This window comes from Taudactylus pleione, unplaced genomic scaffold, assembly GCF_031769625.1.
Source record: "Taudactylus pleione unplaced genomic scaffold, aTauple2 ptg000290l, whole genome shotgun sequence".
Taxonomy (NCBI): Eukaryota; Metazoa; Chordata; class Amphibia; order Anura; family Myobatrachidae; genus Taudactylus; species Taudactylus pleione.
The window spans coordinates 4,802,619-4,820,582 of NW_028284692.1; the positions used below are offsets into that span (position 1 = coordinate 4,802,619).

At 44.6% G+C, this 17,964-nt stretch overlaps 1 protein-coding gene across 1 annotated transcript in view; it reads right to left on the minus strand.

The window, feature by feature from the left end:
• LOC148511842 (proton channel OTOP2-like) overlaps window positions 1–11,488 on the minus strand; it is a 45,367-nt gene extending 33,879 nt beyond the window's left edge. The window contains exons 1-2 of the mRNA XM_088482702.1: window positions 11,161–11,488; window positions 3,185–3,321 (exon numbers count right to left, since the gene is read on the minus strand). Of these exons, the coding sequence (XP_088338828.1) occupies window positions 3,185–3,321; window positions 11,161–11,488 (465 nt within the window). The remainder of the gene's footprint in view (window positions 1–3,184; window positions 3,322–11,160) is intronic.
• Window positions 11,489–17,964: the final 6,476 nt, after the last annotated feature.

Here is a 17,964-nt window from a genome sequence, read left to right on the forward strand (position 1 = left end):
CAAAACACTTTTCTTTAAAAATAGCCTACAGCACTGGTGCACAACAAGAACCCTCCATGGCATTTTCTGGAGTCGGCAAAGACAGGGGGGAATGGGTACAGATTACCGGGGCCTGGTTTCTAGGGGGGCCCAGGAGTGTAGGGGAGGTGATAAGTGCCCCCTGCAATGCTGAGCCACACCCCCTACTGTGGCTACACCACCCCAGCATCCGGGCCCACCAGAAGTCTTGGCTGCCCTGCCTGAGGAAGGCATTACAGATACAGGAAGACCCTGGAAAGAAAAATTATTTATTTTTCCATCCAGACATACCGGGTCCCCATGTTTCTGTCCCGTATTGTGCAGTATCAGGTCCCACTGTGAATGGGGGAAGTGGGTTTCTCCTGGTCCCCATCCTGCAGTCAGACCCGGCATTCTTCAGTGAGGTCAGTCTAGCAGTGAATCAGAATAAATCCATCGCCTGAATATTCCTGAACAACTGCGGAGCTACTCTTGGAAGGAAGGCAACCTTATGAAGGAGAGTGAGTTGTCAGAGATGGGTGAATGTTGCTGCAGTGAATGGAGGGTATTTCTGTAGTTTGTGGAAATGGTATGAGTGTTGGAAATGTTTTACTACAGAGGTTATGGGGGTGAATAAGTTACTACAGTGGTGAGGTAGGAATGAGTTAGAGAGCATGCAAGAGGGGGCATATGTGAGAACAGAGGTGATATCATAGGAGGATGTGTTGCAGAGCAGACAGGAGGGGCAATGTGCTATTATATAGGTGGAAGGAGGCATGTGTTACAGCCATGGCAGACAGGAGGGATAATGTGTTACACAGGTTATGGTAGTTTACAAAAGAGGTGAGTGATGGTTTACTAGAGAAGTGAGATAGGCCAATTGTGTAACATGGGAGTAGTGTGGCTCACCCATATGTGATGTGACCACACCCAGTACATTGGGATGACAATGCACCTGGAGGCATGCATCAATGCACACACTTCTGTTCCCATGGGGACTACTTAACAATGTTGAGAGGTATGGCATAATTAGGATATGGTAAAACTGCAGAATGGTTCCTCTTTTCCTTTAGAAACTGTTATGCATTTTATGTGATTAAGCAAATTATGTACTCCAATGAGTATTATCTTATAATGCCCTTGACTGATTGGACCAGCCCAGACATTGCTTTCCTTATTATTGGATGACCCCTCCCTAGGGCCAAGCCCCCTTCTTTCATGTGCCTTGTGCTGACCCTTCCCATTCTCTACCACTAGCAGTGTGAGCCTTACAGGTGCTGGACCTCCGTTTGGCAGTTGGGGTTATATATACCGTATGCCCACTGGCACCTCAGTAACTGTGGCCCTGATTCAGCAAGAAATGCAATTGGAAAGCTGCATGCAGGCTGCTCTGCAATTGCGTCCTTGCAATAATGCAAATGCAGCAGGAAGTGCATGACACCCCCTGCTGCATTTGCGATCCCAGCACTGCGACGGTGGCAGATGGTCACGATGGTGGATGGCGCCGGGCGGCTGGCCAGCCAGCTGTGTAAGCCTCAAGACACTGGGTTGATCATTGCAGATACTGGTCTTGCCACTCCCGGAAAATGGGGCAGATACGCCCTCGTTTCCCAGAATCAGGCAGAGACATTCAAGAGCTAGCATGCGTGTTAGCAGGACACATTCTGCACACTTACAGAATGGGTCCTGCGCATGCGCAGATTCCCGATAATCGGGAATCTGCGTGCACTGCTGAATTAGCCCCTGTGTCGCAAACTCATCCTAACAGTTCTCAGCACACTCCCCTGATGCTCAGTCTCACACGAGTGTGTATAAGTAGAGATAGTAGGATAGAGTTAGAGGCAAAATTATAAGAAGGATGGTAGAGAATGAAGAAAGAAGGGAGTATGAAAAAGAGGAAGATGAAGAAGGAAGAGTATGAAAGATTAGGAAATAGTTGGAGGAGGAAACAATTGGAGAAGGACCAATGATGAGGAAAAATACATAGAAAGAGGGGAAAGGTAGCCCTGACCCCTTGCTCTCAATTCTCACTTTATAAATAATCCTCAGTGAGTGTCATTGATGATACAGATGGTAGAGCATGCAGACTGATCCATGAAAGATGCTGAATATGTAACTAGGCTGCTGTCTGTATTTTGCGTCCCTCATAGGGATGCTCTATGAATTGTTTGGTGGTCACTAAGATGCTATCTGTATTGTATGGCAGTCACTAGGATGCTCTCTGTTTTGTATGGTGGTCACTATGATGCTCATGTATTGTATTGTGCTAACTAGAATGCTCTCCATAATTCATGGCAATCACAAGGTGCTTTGATGGTACCGATGTATATGCAGGACTGCAAGGTATTATGGATGTGAGAAAGCAGTAGTGGGCAGTAGTGGGCGTCTCTATTCTGGCTGATCTGTGGCAGGCATTAGTATATTTTTTCAGCTTCATTGCATGGTGAATCAGGCACTTAGGTTAGTAGCTGTGTGAATATGTAACTAGGTCAGTATTTGTATGTCACTTACCAGGATTCATTATGTATTGTATGGTGGTCAAAATGATGCTTACTGTATTGTATAGTAGTTACTAGGATGCTCTCCATTAATGTATGATTACTAGGTTGACATCTGTATTATATAGCAGTCAGTGGAATGCGCTCTGTATTGTATAGCAGACAGCAGGATGCTTTCTATAATACATGGTGGTCACTGGATGCTCTATGAATTGTATGGTGCTCACTAGGGTGCTCACTGTATTGTATAGTGGCCACTAGGATACTCTCTGTATTGAATATCTGACACAAACATGCTCTACCACCACTTGGATGTTCCTGTATTGTATAGTGGTAATTATGATGGTCCTCTGTATTGGATTACCTTAGAATGCTATCTGTATTGTATTGTGGTCTCTAGTATGTTCTCTATATTGTATGGTGTTCACTTGAATGCTTTCACTTGAATGATTTCTGCATTGTATATACATTTTTAGATTAAAATATACAGTATATTGGTTATTAGGATGTTCTCTGTATTGTATGTCAGTAGGATGCATTACGCTTTAAGTACAGGTAGGCATAGGCAACATGAAAAATTTACTTGAACCCTGCTTAGTTTGGTGGTGGCAAAATTCAAAGGATGAAATAATACACCAAAAGTGGACACCATTTCACATATAAGTAAAGAAAAAGGAGTCTGAAATCACCTGCACAATGACAAAAAAGGCCTGTATAATGGGCTGGATGATTTTCACGGGTGTTATACAGTGCAGGTACTCAGCTGAATGTACAATCTTGATAGTAGACATAATAAGGGTGCCAATGCCAAAAATAATGATTCCCCCTGCAAATATAAAACATTAGGGAGTAAAAGATCTTCCATGTGAAATGCAAGTTTCTTATAAATGAAGTAAACCCTGCACCCATTCTAGATACGCCCAAGTGTGCTGGCCATTCCATGATTCGTAGTCCACCATCTTGTTCTTTTTCTTGAAGGTAGGTATTGACATAGCCAGAAAGTACTGTATGTTTTGGGTCATTATCTTGCTGTAGGATGAAACCTTGACCAAGGCGTAGAACATAGGGTATTGCAAAAGACTGTGTTAGCCATTTTGGTTTAGGATGCCAGTCATTATGTGCAAGTCACTGACTTGACATTCAGCTAAAGAGCCGAAGACCATCACGCTTCCTGCTCCATGTTTGACAGTTGGTGTCACAGGACTTTATTTGCTAAGCAGCTACTTTTACTTCCCAGCATGTCTAGGCCCAAAATTTAAAAGGACAATGTTTTTAATAGCAAAATACAGGATATATTAAAAGCATTGTCTTTTAACATTTTAGGCTTGAGCTCAACAGGAAAGCCACCACATCTTTTTACTTAATTGATAGTTTTCAAAAACCCTTTGCACAACTTCAGGTTACTGTTTACTTTGCACAATTTCAGGTTATTCAATAACTTGAATAAACTGGGAAAATGGGGGTGTTCTAAAACTTTTGACCGGTAGTTTACATATACACACATGTATAAATATAATCCATGAAGAAGAAGACAGCACTCAAGTAGTATGCAATGAACTAAAATATTTAGTGCTGTAAAGGCAATGTTTAAGACCAAATGCGATCCTTTAAAGGCATGTGCCTTTATCGGGCATTCCGTCGCTAAGAATGCTACCGCCAGGATCCCAACACTTGTCAGAATCCCAGGGCCAGCATTCTGACCGCGGGATTCCTGAAGATAAATAGCGGGGTTGGCGGGAGGGTTAGTGTTATGGTTAGGGGTTAGGGTTAGGCACTAGGGTTAGAGATAGGCAGTAGGGGGGAAGGTTAGGTTTAGGGTGCGGGGAGGGGAAGGTTAGGTTTAGGCACTATTTTGGAGGTTAGGGTCAGGCATCGTGGAGGGAGGGTTAGGGTAGGGAGAGGAGGAGGGTTAGAATACTGAACAACAAGTGTCGGTATTCTAACTCTGTCAGAATGGCGGAGTCTGGATTCTGACTGCCGGGATCCTGAGCGCTGGCATCCCTTACCCATCCCCTTTATCAAGCTAACTTAAGATCCCATTTTATCTGGAATGTTGTCTCTACACAAAATCTTGGCTTCTAGCAGTGTACCTGAGTGCCATCTTCTTCATAGATTCTAGGCCTGATTCAGGGTCTTTTGCTGCAGCTGCGCCTTTATGCCAGTGCCGCAGACGATTCAGTACAGATCACAACTGCAATCGCAGCTGCAAAATCACATGCAACGCAGCTGCGAAAATATGCTAATGCTTGCCACAGCTAAGCTGGCATAGAGATGTCTACTGCTGTTTTCTCACACCCGTCCAATCTCGCACTCCTGCGTAAACATCGGTACCATCGATGTACATCAGCCCGTCACGCAAATCTACAGCAGGTCTGACCAGCTGCAAAAACTGCAAGTCTCGTCGGACGCAGTGAGTACTCAAGCTCCATATGCAATCACAGTGACTAATTTATGCACGCCTATGCAACGACGTTCTGAAGAAGAACCATGGAGTACGGAATGCATTAAGTTTGACTGGCCTTGTACTTCCCTTGGATTCATTAATTCAATCTGGATGTTTGAGACACTGCTTCTTTCTATGGGACTTTTTTGCTAACTGGAACCAAGCTCTTTCTCTGGACTCCTATTGACCACCTGGGGAGAGAGATAAAACGCCATGCACCATTTGCTGATTTGCCAAGGGAGTTTCCACATCATTGTGGTGATATGCTTTTATTGTTGTATTACACGTGAGTGCAATTTATTAAATCCTTTTGATATTATAAGGTATTGCACTATGGTCCTTTCTCTGTTTTTATGAGTTATAGCATCGCTAGACTTACCATTTGGGGAACGAAGTATATTCAATCTACGGATTCATCAAGGGAGCCTTCACATTACTAGGGTGATACTGTATGCCTTTATAGCCAATTTCCATGTGAGTGCAACTGATTGATTAAAATGATTGTATTTAGTGCAAGGTACTGCACTTTGGTCTCCTCTTTCTTTTATGAGTTCCAGTACCACTCCATTATGAAAACCCAATGATGATCTAAGATTTTAACTACTTGAAAGCTTATATGACCTAAGAGGAGAAAGAAAAGGATCCTGAACGTATTTCAATATTAAAGGAACCTGCAACTAGGGGGAATTGCCTGGAATTCTAAAGCCGCATATCCACTTGCCGATTTTAATGTGCGATTGAACGATAACGATATCGTTATCATTCAATCGCTCATTAATCGTGCATGAATCGGGCACGAAAATGTTGGAAACGACCAGCGATGCACCTACCTGCTGGTCGTTTCCAACATCAATCATCACCCGAACATGCTGGTCAATCTGCCAATAACGACAGATTGGCCATGTTCAAGGATGAGGGAGGGTGCCTACACTGAACAACATATCGTTCAGTGTAGGCACAACAGGGGACCAGGAACGACTGTACGATTATGATGACGTAATTGTACTGTCGTTCCAGAGTCGGGTAGTGGATGCGCGGCTTTAATTTCCTAGAGTAAGGAATCAATCTTTCATCCAAAGGGAGAGGGAAATCATTCCACTTACCCTTTGAGACTGACATATTTGGTGGTGTACATGGTCTTACAGTTGTAGCACTTGCGTGAACTAATTTGTATCCATTTAAATTGTTTCTGGAAATTGGGTGAACCTTCCTTTTGTTTTACTGGCAGCTTACTGTGGATTTATTGTGCACTGATTGGTTACATATTTTGTTTAGAATAATCTATTAATGTAATAAAGTTAATACTTTTTTAAAACTAGTAATGAAGGAAATGAAAAAGGAATTCCCAAAAAATATTAACACGCCCATTAGAAAATTGTTACAGCATTTTGAAACACATATAAAATAATTTTAAAAACAACATTTTCTTCTTATTCAGTGACATTTAATGAATGACGTCAATGCAGCTATTATAGTGAAGGAACATTTCTTCTACTTGCTCAATTCAGTGGGCTTAACAAATAAGAAAGTGGTAAGAGAAACTGCACATCTGGAAGACAGACAAAGATTCTGTGCTTCGATTTAGCTCTCTTTTAGTAGAAAATAAGCATTTAGTAATATCATTTCATTTTAATGGTACTCAAAAATCAGTGTTGTGTTGGAGGCACATTAGGCCTGCTTCAGAGGTGCACACAATCCCACCACAATGCCGCAAAGACTTAGCCACTCTTACCCTGTCCGGTGGTGTTTCATTAAGGTGGGTCACTTTAATTCTGAGGGTCATGGGCGCAGCCATGTTTTTTCTGATCATGTGAGCACCAGTCTCCAGTCTCTCTGACTCCTGCGCTCACATAACCACCTAATCCTATCCCTGACAAGAGTGCCTTATTTACCCTGCACCTGACACTAGCACCTTGACAGAACAATGTGGTTCTTTACCCTCCTCACTCACTGCGCTATTGGATTCTTGTATGTTGCTGCCTCTAAGTCTGCTCCATCCACTCTGCAGTACTGTGTTGTATGGTACTTCCAGCCTGTACCTACCAGTCTGCGTTCAAGCACCGGTCCCAGTCTGGCTCAGCTACTGTTACCTCCGGTCCCAATCCGGTTCAAGCCTGTGGTCCCACTCAGGCTGGCTGCTGCTCTCTCCAGTCACACTACCGTTCAAGCCTGCTGTTCCGGCCCGGCTGACTGCTACTACCTGCTTTTCCACTCTGACAGTCTACTACTCTCTCCTGTTCCAATCAGGTCAAGCCTGCTGTCCCACTCCGGCTGGCTGCAATCCTTTCTGATTTAATTCTGGTTTAAGTTTGTGGCTCCACTCTGGCTGGTTACTAACCACTCCAGCTGAGCTGCTGTTACCTCTAGTCTCATTCTGGTTCAAGTCTGCGGTTCCACTCCGGCTCTACGGCTGTTACCACCAGTCCCAGTCCTGTTCAAGTCTCCGAATCCAATCCGGTTCAATGTCTGCTACCTCTGGTCCCAATATGGTCCATGTAAGGTCCAAAACAGGGACATTCTTATTTCCAGCAAGCATTGTGGTCTGAAGTCCCTGGGGCATCCTAAGGACTTGGCACTTGGAAGTCCACTTGAACCTGCAATAAGCAGGAGTGTTGTACTCACTTGCTGGTAGTCAGGATCACTATGGACAACACTCCTGCTCATTGCAGGTTCAAGTGGACTGTTCTTTCACTGTACTTCAGATCACCTTTCCAAATTACTTTGCTTCCTCTCAACATCACAGCTCCTGACCTACTCTGAGTCCCTCTACTCACTATACTATTGGTACTTCTATGGATGGTGGTTGTTGCCCTGAGTGTCCTCTCTTGGGGTAGATGTACTAAGCCTTGGAGAGAGATTAAGTGGAGAGAGATAAAGTACCATCCAATCAGCTCCTAACTGTCATATTTCAAACAGCCTGTAAAGTGACAGGAGCTGAGTGGTTGGTATTTTATCTCTCTCCAAGGCTTAGTACATCTCTGCTTTAGAGTGTTAGGGTTCATGCTGAGTTTCTGCTCCAGCATTCATTGCTGGGGACTGGGTGCTGGTTCTGGATTCCTCTTTGTTAGTTGATTTTTTTATTTGTGTTTACACAAACCAATGCAAAACAATAAAAATATGTTACAAATAACCTCAATATGATAAGATATGGGGCTCACAGAACAGGTAGAAAGACACACTGGGCCTCATTCAGAGGCGGTCGTTAGATGCAATCGGTCGCTCTGAATCAGAGCTGTGGGTTAACACACGCAGCTCTAACAACCGACATGGGTGATGGTCGCGATGGTCAAGGCCATCGCGACCATCAGGGCTTACGCTTACGACCCTAGGGTAGGGTCTGGGCACTCATAAGCCCCAGGGAGCTTCCTGCTCTGTTCGAGCAGGAAGTTCCCCACTGACATCAGCAATGATGTCAGTGGAGCCGCCCCCAAATGGCAAGCGTTCCGACTGGAATGCCTCCGTTGGGCCGGGCACGCCCCCGGCCCGCCCAGAAAACGGGGCGAGCTGTCACTCAACATCGACAGCTCGCCCCGTCTGCTACGAGACCCCTAATAAATGGAGCGCCCGTCGTTAGCCGGGTCTCACGCATGCGCACGATGGAGCCGGCTCCATCGTGCACATGCGATGTGGGGCAACATCGAGTCGGTTGTGAGCGCTCAGCGCTCACGACCGACTCTGAATGAGCTCCACTATGTGTGAGATCCTTTCTGTTAGCTATACACTCAAAATAACACATGGCTTATAGTGCTACAACCACTGCTCATTGCCATACATTATTACACATTTATTTCAGTCAAATGTATAGAATGTAACCTAAGTATAGCTAGCAGATTTATTCTTAGAACCATAAACTACCCAATACTTATGTTATGTAACCACCTATTTTTTTTTCAGCTATTATATTTTGCATGATTAATTCCTCTTTTTCTATAACATTCTATTAAATGTTACTGTTATTTGTTAATAATAAATAATAAAAAGTTAGAAAGTTAAAAAAAACATGTGTGCAAGCATTTAGCGTATACGCGTTGCCACAATTTATAAACTTGAATTTTTTTTTTATATGGCTCTAATTGTTAAATTAATATTTCTTGAAAACACATGCTGTAAATGGGAAAACCATTGAGCAACAAGAACATCAAATTAGACACATGTACGTTTTGTATGATTCTATTGGGGTAAATTTACTAAGGTGGGAGTTCTATTAAGAAGTGATATTGCCCATAGCAACCAATCAGATTCTACTTCTCATTTATCTAGCACCTTCTAGAAGATAATACATGGAATCTGATTGGTTGCTATGGGCAACATCACTTCTTAATAGAACTCCCATTGTAGTAAATTTACCCCTATGTTTCTGTCGTTAAATTCTCTGTTTCTATATAGGGTTGAGGTTACCAAAAAGGTAAAAAAAAAGGGGCAGATTAGATGGGACAAATGGTTCTTTTCTGCCGTCGAATTCTATGTTTCTACAGTACATGGACAGAAAGAGGCTGGCAAACATACAAACAGATATATACTTTTGTAGCTAAACAAGGGCATACAAGAAAGGCATAGGGATTAGGACACAAAGGGACACCTAATCTATATGTAAATATATAGCAACAGTACTAGCCAAAGGAGGGTGCTTATGCTCAAAACTTGCCCCCAGGCCCATGTCTTCAGTTGTGCCATACCTCTTAACTGCTTTAGAGTCTACATGGGGCAGACTTGATCTGAAGGGACTGTTCCACCAGCTCAACAATTTGTTCCTTTGTTAGCCTTTGCTGGTATGTGCTCTTGAGACCTATATTTTCATAGTTTTTTTCTACTTTCTTTTATACGGGCTAATTCATTTAATTTGTTTCAGATGTCCATCACATTGGGAAACACGAGTGTTTTCACTTCCAAGCAAGTGACACGTAAGTGGCTATTCTGTGGAATTTAGGAAGTCATGGGCCTGATTCAGACCCACTCGCGAGCGGCTGTCCGCTCGCAAGTGGGTCGATGTTATGCACTGAGCATGCGCACGACGGAGGGAGCTCCGTCGTGCGCATGCGCCAGACGCGACGAGCGAAGGAAAGTCCTTCGCTCGTTGTGTCCGATCAAAGGGGGCGTGCTGTCAATGTTGATTGACAGCACGCCCCCTTTGGTGGGCGTGCCGGGGGCGTGCCTCCCTGACGGGGGCGTTCCCACGGGAACGCCTCCCGTCAGAAGCCGGCAAACTGACATCACTAGTGATGTCAGTGGGAGTGATTTTGGCTGTGATAGAGCCAAAATCACTCCGGAGCTTGCGGTTGAAAACCTCAACCGCAGGCTCCGGCTCGCAATTTCGATGGTCGCGATGGTCTCGACCATCGCGGCCATCACAAAGCACGCTCGTATAGGCTGTGGGTGGTGACCCACAGCTATACGAGCGTCCAGGAGGACGCTCCATGAAAATGGAGCCCGGCCCTCATTCAGAGCGTGCGCTCTGCTCAGAGCGTACGGCTCTGAATGAGGGCCCATGTGTATAAAATGCCACTTAATATTACTGTAGTTCTGTTATGGATTATGGATACCTTAGCGGATTTGCTGAATAACAGACTACATAAAATATATAGTTAATTAAAATATCATGGGACAAGTGATATCCCCTATTATCACTATTGTAATCACTGTTGCAAAAAAAGTTATCTTGGTTCACTGAACCTCAAAATCAGCTCCCTCTCTCAATGAAGTTAAACTAAAAATGTTGCAGCTTTTGTACTTTTATAGATGTTCTACGCTACCTGATGTGAACAATAATGTAGAAAAGTTTTACAAAAAAATGGGGTTTATAATACAGTATTGATACTTTAGATGAACAAACTCAAAACCATATATCAAATATTTTTGAATGTACTAACTGGTATTTGTTACATCAATTGACTTCATTTCCACACTATTTTAATAGAGCCTCTGTCTGTTACCATTGATATTCTGCCTGGGAAGGGTTTAATTCATTTGTAGATGTCTTTACATTCCCTGGTCCCTCCTAACCTAGTGTGTTTCCCTTTGTCTACCCCACTAACGGCTTAAAGTTTATATCTCCTGTATTTTGTATGAGATGACATGTGATATTTCAGCACTTACTTTCTTTATCCTTTTTTTAATGTACATAATTTCTTGAAAAAACTTCAATAAAATTATATGGAAAAAAAAACCATTACCTTTAAAGCATAATCAAATAGGTATCACAAAAAGCTTGATCAGCTGACTGACCTCTCATCCATATTGGTCCTGCTTGGCAATCCTTAAACAGAATGGCATTTTTGTACCTCCAGGTGAAATACATTTGAAAAAACATCCACAGAATACAGATGACCATCATGATAGACAGGATTATGAGAAAGTCAATTTCAAAGATGGCAACATCCTGAGTGTACACGCAGGTTAGCAAAGCACAGCTTCCAAGTAGCACATTGGAGCCTATAAGTCCAGACAGTAGCCGCCCACCATTCTTCCATGCTTCAGGAGGTCTCACCGCCATAGTACGTGTCATGTCTGGTACTTGGTCACTGGAGGTGTCCAGGTCTGGCTTTGTTTCCATGATGACTTGATGGCCAAGTTTCGTGTGCAGGTACGATCTGTTCAGTGCACAGACTATGAATTCATCCCATGTATAAGTCAGTCATATCTTGTCTGCTAGGCTTTCTTCTCCGTGGGTTGTCCTACATTCTTTTATAATTTCATGAGTTCAGTGTTAACTTTGTGGCAAAACTTGTTCTCTGCATTTGATCCAGCAGCTACTTTCTTTTAATTGCTTGCTTTGTCTTATTAACGAGATTATTATGTGGATTCAATACCAGAACAGCTTATGGGAGGAGCTGTGGCAAATATTAATATTGTGACGTAGGGTAATGTGGAGAGAAGCCATAGCGTAACAAAACAAAGAAGAGAAGAAAGATTATTATTTAAAAGCAGTTGCTAAATATTTGGAATTGAATTGAAAGAGTTGTCAGCTGTCAGTGCTGCAGGCAGAGGTGCGGCACATTAATGTTTCATTATATTTATCATTTACTAGTAACTCTATGCTGGAATAGAGCAGCAGGTTGTTGGCACTTACCAATATATTCAGATTCTCATTTGTTTGCTTTTTTGGATAGATTTTTGGCAGTTGTGTAATGTTAAATAATGTATCACAAAGTCCTTATTATGAAATTTGCTCAGAAATGTCATCACCCCATAAAGAGAGAGCTGACCCTTAATAAATTAATTAACATTATTGCTTTACTTTATCTACATAGGGTAATGGGGGGCTGTATTTTCCACAGGAGCTAAACCTTTAATATGGCACATATACTTGTGCAGATACAAAGCAGACTATTAGAGAAAACAGTATTATAAACAAATTGTGTTTGCTCATTTAAAAGCACAGTAGCACAGGGCGGGATGTACCAATGCTGAACAGGCAGTCAAATTTCTAAAAACTGCTGTTATGTAAGGTTTGGTGCAAACTAGGGGTGTGCACCGGCCACTTTTCGTGTTTTGTGTTTTGGTTTTGGATCTGGATCTTTCTTCGTGTTTTGGATCTGGATTGGTTTTGCCAAAACCACCCTTCCGTGTTTTGGGTTCTGGGTTTTGTGTTTTGGATCTGTATTTTTTTTTAAAAAAGCATAAAAACAGCTAAAATCACAGAATTTGTAGGTTTTTCTGCTCCTATGCTATTATTAACCTCAATAACCTTAATTTCCACTCATTTCCAGTCTATTCTGAACACCTCACACCTCACAATAGTGTTTTTATGTCCAAAAGGTTGCACCGAGGTAGCTGGATGACTATGCTAAGCAACACGAGTGGGCGGCACAAACACGTGACCCATCTAGGCGTGAAACTGCAGTGGCAGACAGGATGGCAGTTTGAAAAACTAGGCCCCAAACTGTACATAATGCAAAGAAAAAAAAGAGGTGCAAGATGGAATTGTCCTTGGGCCCTCCCACCCACCCTTATGTTGTATAAACAGGACATGCACACTTTAACAAACCAATCATTTCAGCGCCAGGGTCTGCCACACAACTGTGGCTGAAATGATTGGTTCGTTTGGGCCCCCACAAAACAAGCTGGCAATTAATGTGTCCCTGCACAAACTGGCTCTATGGAGGCAAGATGTCATCCTCATCCTCCTCATCCACCGATTCCTCACCCTCTTCAGTGTGTACATCCTCATCCTCACAAAGTATTAACTCGTCCCCACTTGAATCCACCACCACAGGTCCCTCTGTACCTTCTGGAGGCTGGTCTCCCTGGAAGAGCTGATAATTCATTTTGATGAACATCATCTTCTCCACATTCTGTGGAAGCAACCTCCTACGCCTTTCGCTGACAAGGTTCCCGGCTGCACTAAACACTCTTTCGGAGTACACACTGGAGGGGGGGCAACTCAGGTAAAATAGAGCCAGTTTGTACAGGGGCCTCCAAATTGCCTCTTTTTCCTGCCAGTACAGGTATGGACTGTCTGCCATGCCTACTTGGATGCTGTCACCGATGTAATCCTCCACCATTCTGTCAATGGTGACAGTATCATATGCAGTGACAGTAGACATGTCAGAAATTGTTGCCAGGTCCTTCAGTCCGGACCAGATGTCCAAACTTGGTCCTGCCTGTCCTGCATCACCGCCAGCGGGTTGCTTAGGATACCTAAGTTTTTTCCTGGCAGCCCCAGTTGCAGGAGAAAATGAAGAAGGAGCTGTTGACGTGTCACGTTCCGCTTCAGCTGACAGTGTGTTCACCAGCAGGTCTTTGCACCTCTGCAGGCTTGTGTCGGCCGGAAAGAGAGACACCACATAGGCTTTAAACCTAGGATCGAGCACGGTGGCCAAAATGTAGTGGTCTGATTTCAACAGATTGACCACCCTGGAATCCTGGCAAAGCGAATGAAGGGCTTCATCCACAAGTCCCACATGCCGAGCGGAATCGCTCCGTCTTAGCTCCTCCTTCACTTTCTCCAGCTGCTTCTGCAAAAGCCTGATGAGGGGAATGACCTGACTCAAGCTGGCAGTGTCTGAACTGACTTCACGTGTGGCAAGTTCGAAGGGCTGGAGAACCTTGCACAACACGGAAATCATTCTCCACTGCGCTTGAGTCAGGTGCATACCCCCTCCTTTGCCTATGTCATAGGTGGATGTATAGGCTTGTATGGCCTTTTGCTGCTCCTCCATCCTCTGAAGCATATAGAGGGTTGAGTTCCACCGTGTCACAACCTCTTGCTTCAGGTGATGGCGGGGCAGGTTCAAGAGTGTTTGCTGGCGCTCCAGTCTTCGGCACGCAGTCGCTGAATGGCGAAAGTGGCCAGAAATTTTTCGGGCCACCCAAAGCGTCTCCTGCACGCCCCTGTCGCTTTTCAGAAAATTCTGCACCACCAAGTTTATTGTGTGAGCAAAACATGGGACGTGCTGGAATTTGCCCAGATGTAATGCCCGCACAATATTGGTGGCGTTGTCAGATATCACAAATCCCCAGGAGAGTCTAAGTGGGGTAAGCCACTGGGCGATGATTTCCCTCAGTTTCTCTAAGAGGTTGTCGGCGGTGTGCCTCTTACTGAAACCGGTGATACACAGCGTAGCCTGCCTTGTAACGAGCTGGCGTTTCTGAGATGCTGCTACTGGTGACGCTGCTGCTGTTGCTGCGTAAGGTGATACATCTACCCAGTGGGCTGTCACAGTCATATAGTCCTTAGTCTGCCCTGTTCCACTTGTCCACATGTCCGTGGTTAAGTGGACATTGGGTACAACGGCATTTTTCAGGACACTGAGGACACTTTTTCTGACGTTTCTGTACAGTCTCGGTATCGCCTGCCTAGTGAAGTGGAATCTAGACGGTATTTGGAACCGGGGACACACTACCTCCATCAATTGTCTAAATCCCACTGCACTAATGGCGGATACCGGACGCACGTCTAACACCAACATAGCAGTCAAGGCCTCAGTTATACGTTTTGCTTCAGGATGACTGCTGTCGTACTTCATCCTCCTCGCTAAGGACTGTTGGAGGGTCAATTGTTTAGTAAAAGTAGTGGTGTTCCTACTTCCTCTCTGGGATGATGAACGACTCCCAGCAGCAGCAACAGCAGCAGCGGCAGCAGTAGGCGTAGCAATGCAGGATCCTCCAGAGGAATCCCGGATAGGAGAGTCAGTCATGCCAGTGACATGGCCTGCAGGACTACTTCCGATCCTGACTAAGGAGGAAATTGACGAGGAGGGAGTTGACGGTGTGGTTTGCAGGCGCTTGGATACAACAGGACAACGGGATTTAGGTGTCCCTGGACTGCTTACGGTCTTAGCCAAAGTTTCTGAACTTGACAGTAACTTTTTATGAACGCGCTGCAGGTGCCGTATAAGGGAGGATGTTCCTAGGTGGTTGACGTCCCTACCCCTACTTATTTCACCTTTACATATGGTACATATGGCAAGACAGTTGTTGTCCGGATTTGGATAGAAATATTGCCAGACCAAAGAGGTGGAATGTTTGGTCTTCTGCCCAGGCATGACCGTGATGGGCTTTTTCATCCCACGGACAACAACTGTCTCCCCCGGAGCCTGATTTAAACAAACCACATCACCATCAGAATCCTCCTCGCCAACTTCCTCCTCAGCGCCAGCTACACCAGTATCCTCATCCTGTTGTACTTCAACAGTGACATCTTCAATTTGCATATCAGCAAGTGGACTGTGGGTGCTCCTTTCAGCACTTGCAGGGGGCATGCAAATGGTGGAAAGAGCCACCTCTTCCCGTCCAGTGCTGGGAAGGTCAGGCATCGCAACCACCACCACACTTGGACTCTCCTTGGGGATTTGTGATATCTTCTTAGAAAGCACAGTTCTTCGCTGTGCTTTTGCCAGCTTAACTCTTTTGATTTTTTTAGTGGGAGGAGGGCTTCCATCGTCATGTGAAGCTGAACCACTAGTCATGAACATACTAGGGATCGACCTTAGCCGTTCCTTGCCACTCCGTGTCGTAAATGGCATATTGGCAAGTTTACGTTTCTCTTCAGCTGATTTAAATGTCTTTTTCAAGGTCATTTTCCTGAACTTTGCCATTTGGGATTGTATGTGCCCTCTACTATGACATTGGGCATCGGCCTTGGCAGACGACGTTGATGGCATGTTATCGTCTATGTCATGACTAGTGGCAGCAGCTTCAGCACTAGGAGGAAGTGGTTCTTGATCTTTCTCTATTTTATTTTTATCGGAGAAAGTTTGGTCCTCCATTTATGTTATATCGATTTGATATATACGTGCGGCTAAACACAGAAAATAATTTTTTTTTTGGTTTGGACTGGAGTGTACTTTGTGGGTTACAGCACCCTTTAACGGTCAAGCCAGCCGGCCCTTTACTTATGACACAGGCGCACGCTTGGCACTACTTTGTTGATGCACGTGCGGCTACTGCGCACACAATTCACAAACACAGAAAATAATTTTTTTTTGGTTTGGACTGGAGTGTACTTTCGGGGGTTACAGCACCCTTAACGGTCAAGCCAGCCGGCCCTTTACTTATGACACAGGCGCACGCTTGGCACTACTTTGTTGATGCACGTGCGGCTACTGCGCACACAATTCACAAACACAGAAAATAATTTTTTTTTTGGTTTGGACTGGAGTGTACTTTCGGGGGTTACAGCACCCTTAACGGTCAAGCCAGCCGGCCCTTTACTTATGACACAGGCGCACTCTTGGCACTACTTTGTTGATGCACGTGCGGCTACTGCGCACACAATTCACAAACACAGAAAATAATTTTTTTTGGTTAGGACTGGAGTGTACTTTCGGGGGTTACAGCACCCTTTAACGGTCAAGCCAGCCGGCCCTTTACTTATGACACAGGCGCACGCTTGGCACTACTTTGTTGATGCACGTGCGGCTACTGCGCACACAATTCACAAACACAGAAAATAATTTTTTTTTTGGTTTGGACTGGAGTGTACTTTCGGGGGTTACAGCACCCTTAACGGTCAAGCCAGCCGGCCCTTTACTTATGACACAGGCGCACGCTTGGCACTACTTTGTTGATGCACGTGCGGCTACTGCGCACACAATTCACAAACACAGAAAATAATTTTTTTTTTGGTTTGGACTGGAGTGTACTTGGGGGTTACAGCACCCTTTAACGGTCAAGCCAGCCGGCCCTTTACTTATGACACAGGCGCACGCTTGGCACTACTTTGTTGATGCACGTGCGGCTACTGCGCACACAATTCACAAACACAGAAAATAATTTTTTTTTTGGTTTGGACTGGAGTGTACTTGGGGGTTACAGCACCCTTTAACGGTCAAGCCAGCCGGCCCTTTACTTATGACACAGGCGCACGCTTGGCACTACTTTGTTGATGCACGTGCGGCTACTGCGCACACAATTCACAAACACAGAAAATAATTTTTTTTTTGGTTTGGACTGGAGTGTACTTTCGGGGGTTACAGCACCCTTAACGGTCAAGCCAGCCGGCCCTTTACTTATGACACAGGCGCACGCTTGGCACTACTTTGTTGATGCACGTGCGGCTACTGCGCACACAATTCACAAACACAGAAAATAATTTTTTTTTTGGTTTGGACTGGAGTGTACTTGGGGGTTACAGCACCCTTTAACGGTCAAGCCAGCCGGCCCTTTACTTATGACACAGGCGCACGCTTGGCACTACTTTGTTGATGCACGTGCGACTACTGCGCACACAATTCACAAACACAGAAAATAATTTTTTTTTTGGTTTGGACTGGAGTGTACTTTCGGGGGTTACAGCACCCTTAACGGTCAAGCCAGCCGGCCCTTTACTTATGACACAGGCGCACGCTTGGCACTACTTTGTTGATGCACGTGCGGCTACTGCGCACACAATTCACAAACACAGAAAATAATTTTTTTTTTGGTTTGGACTGGAGTGTACTTTCGGGGGTTACAGCACCCTTAACGGTCAAGCCAGCCGGCCCTTTACTTATGACACAGGCGCACGCTTGGCACTACTTTGTTGATGCACGTGCGGCTACTGCGCACACAATTCACAAACACAGAAAATATATTATTTTTTTAGCA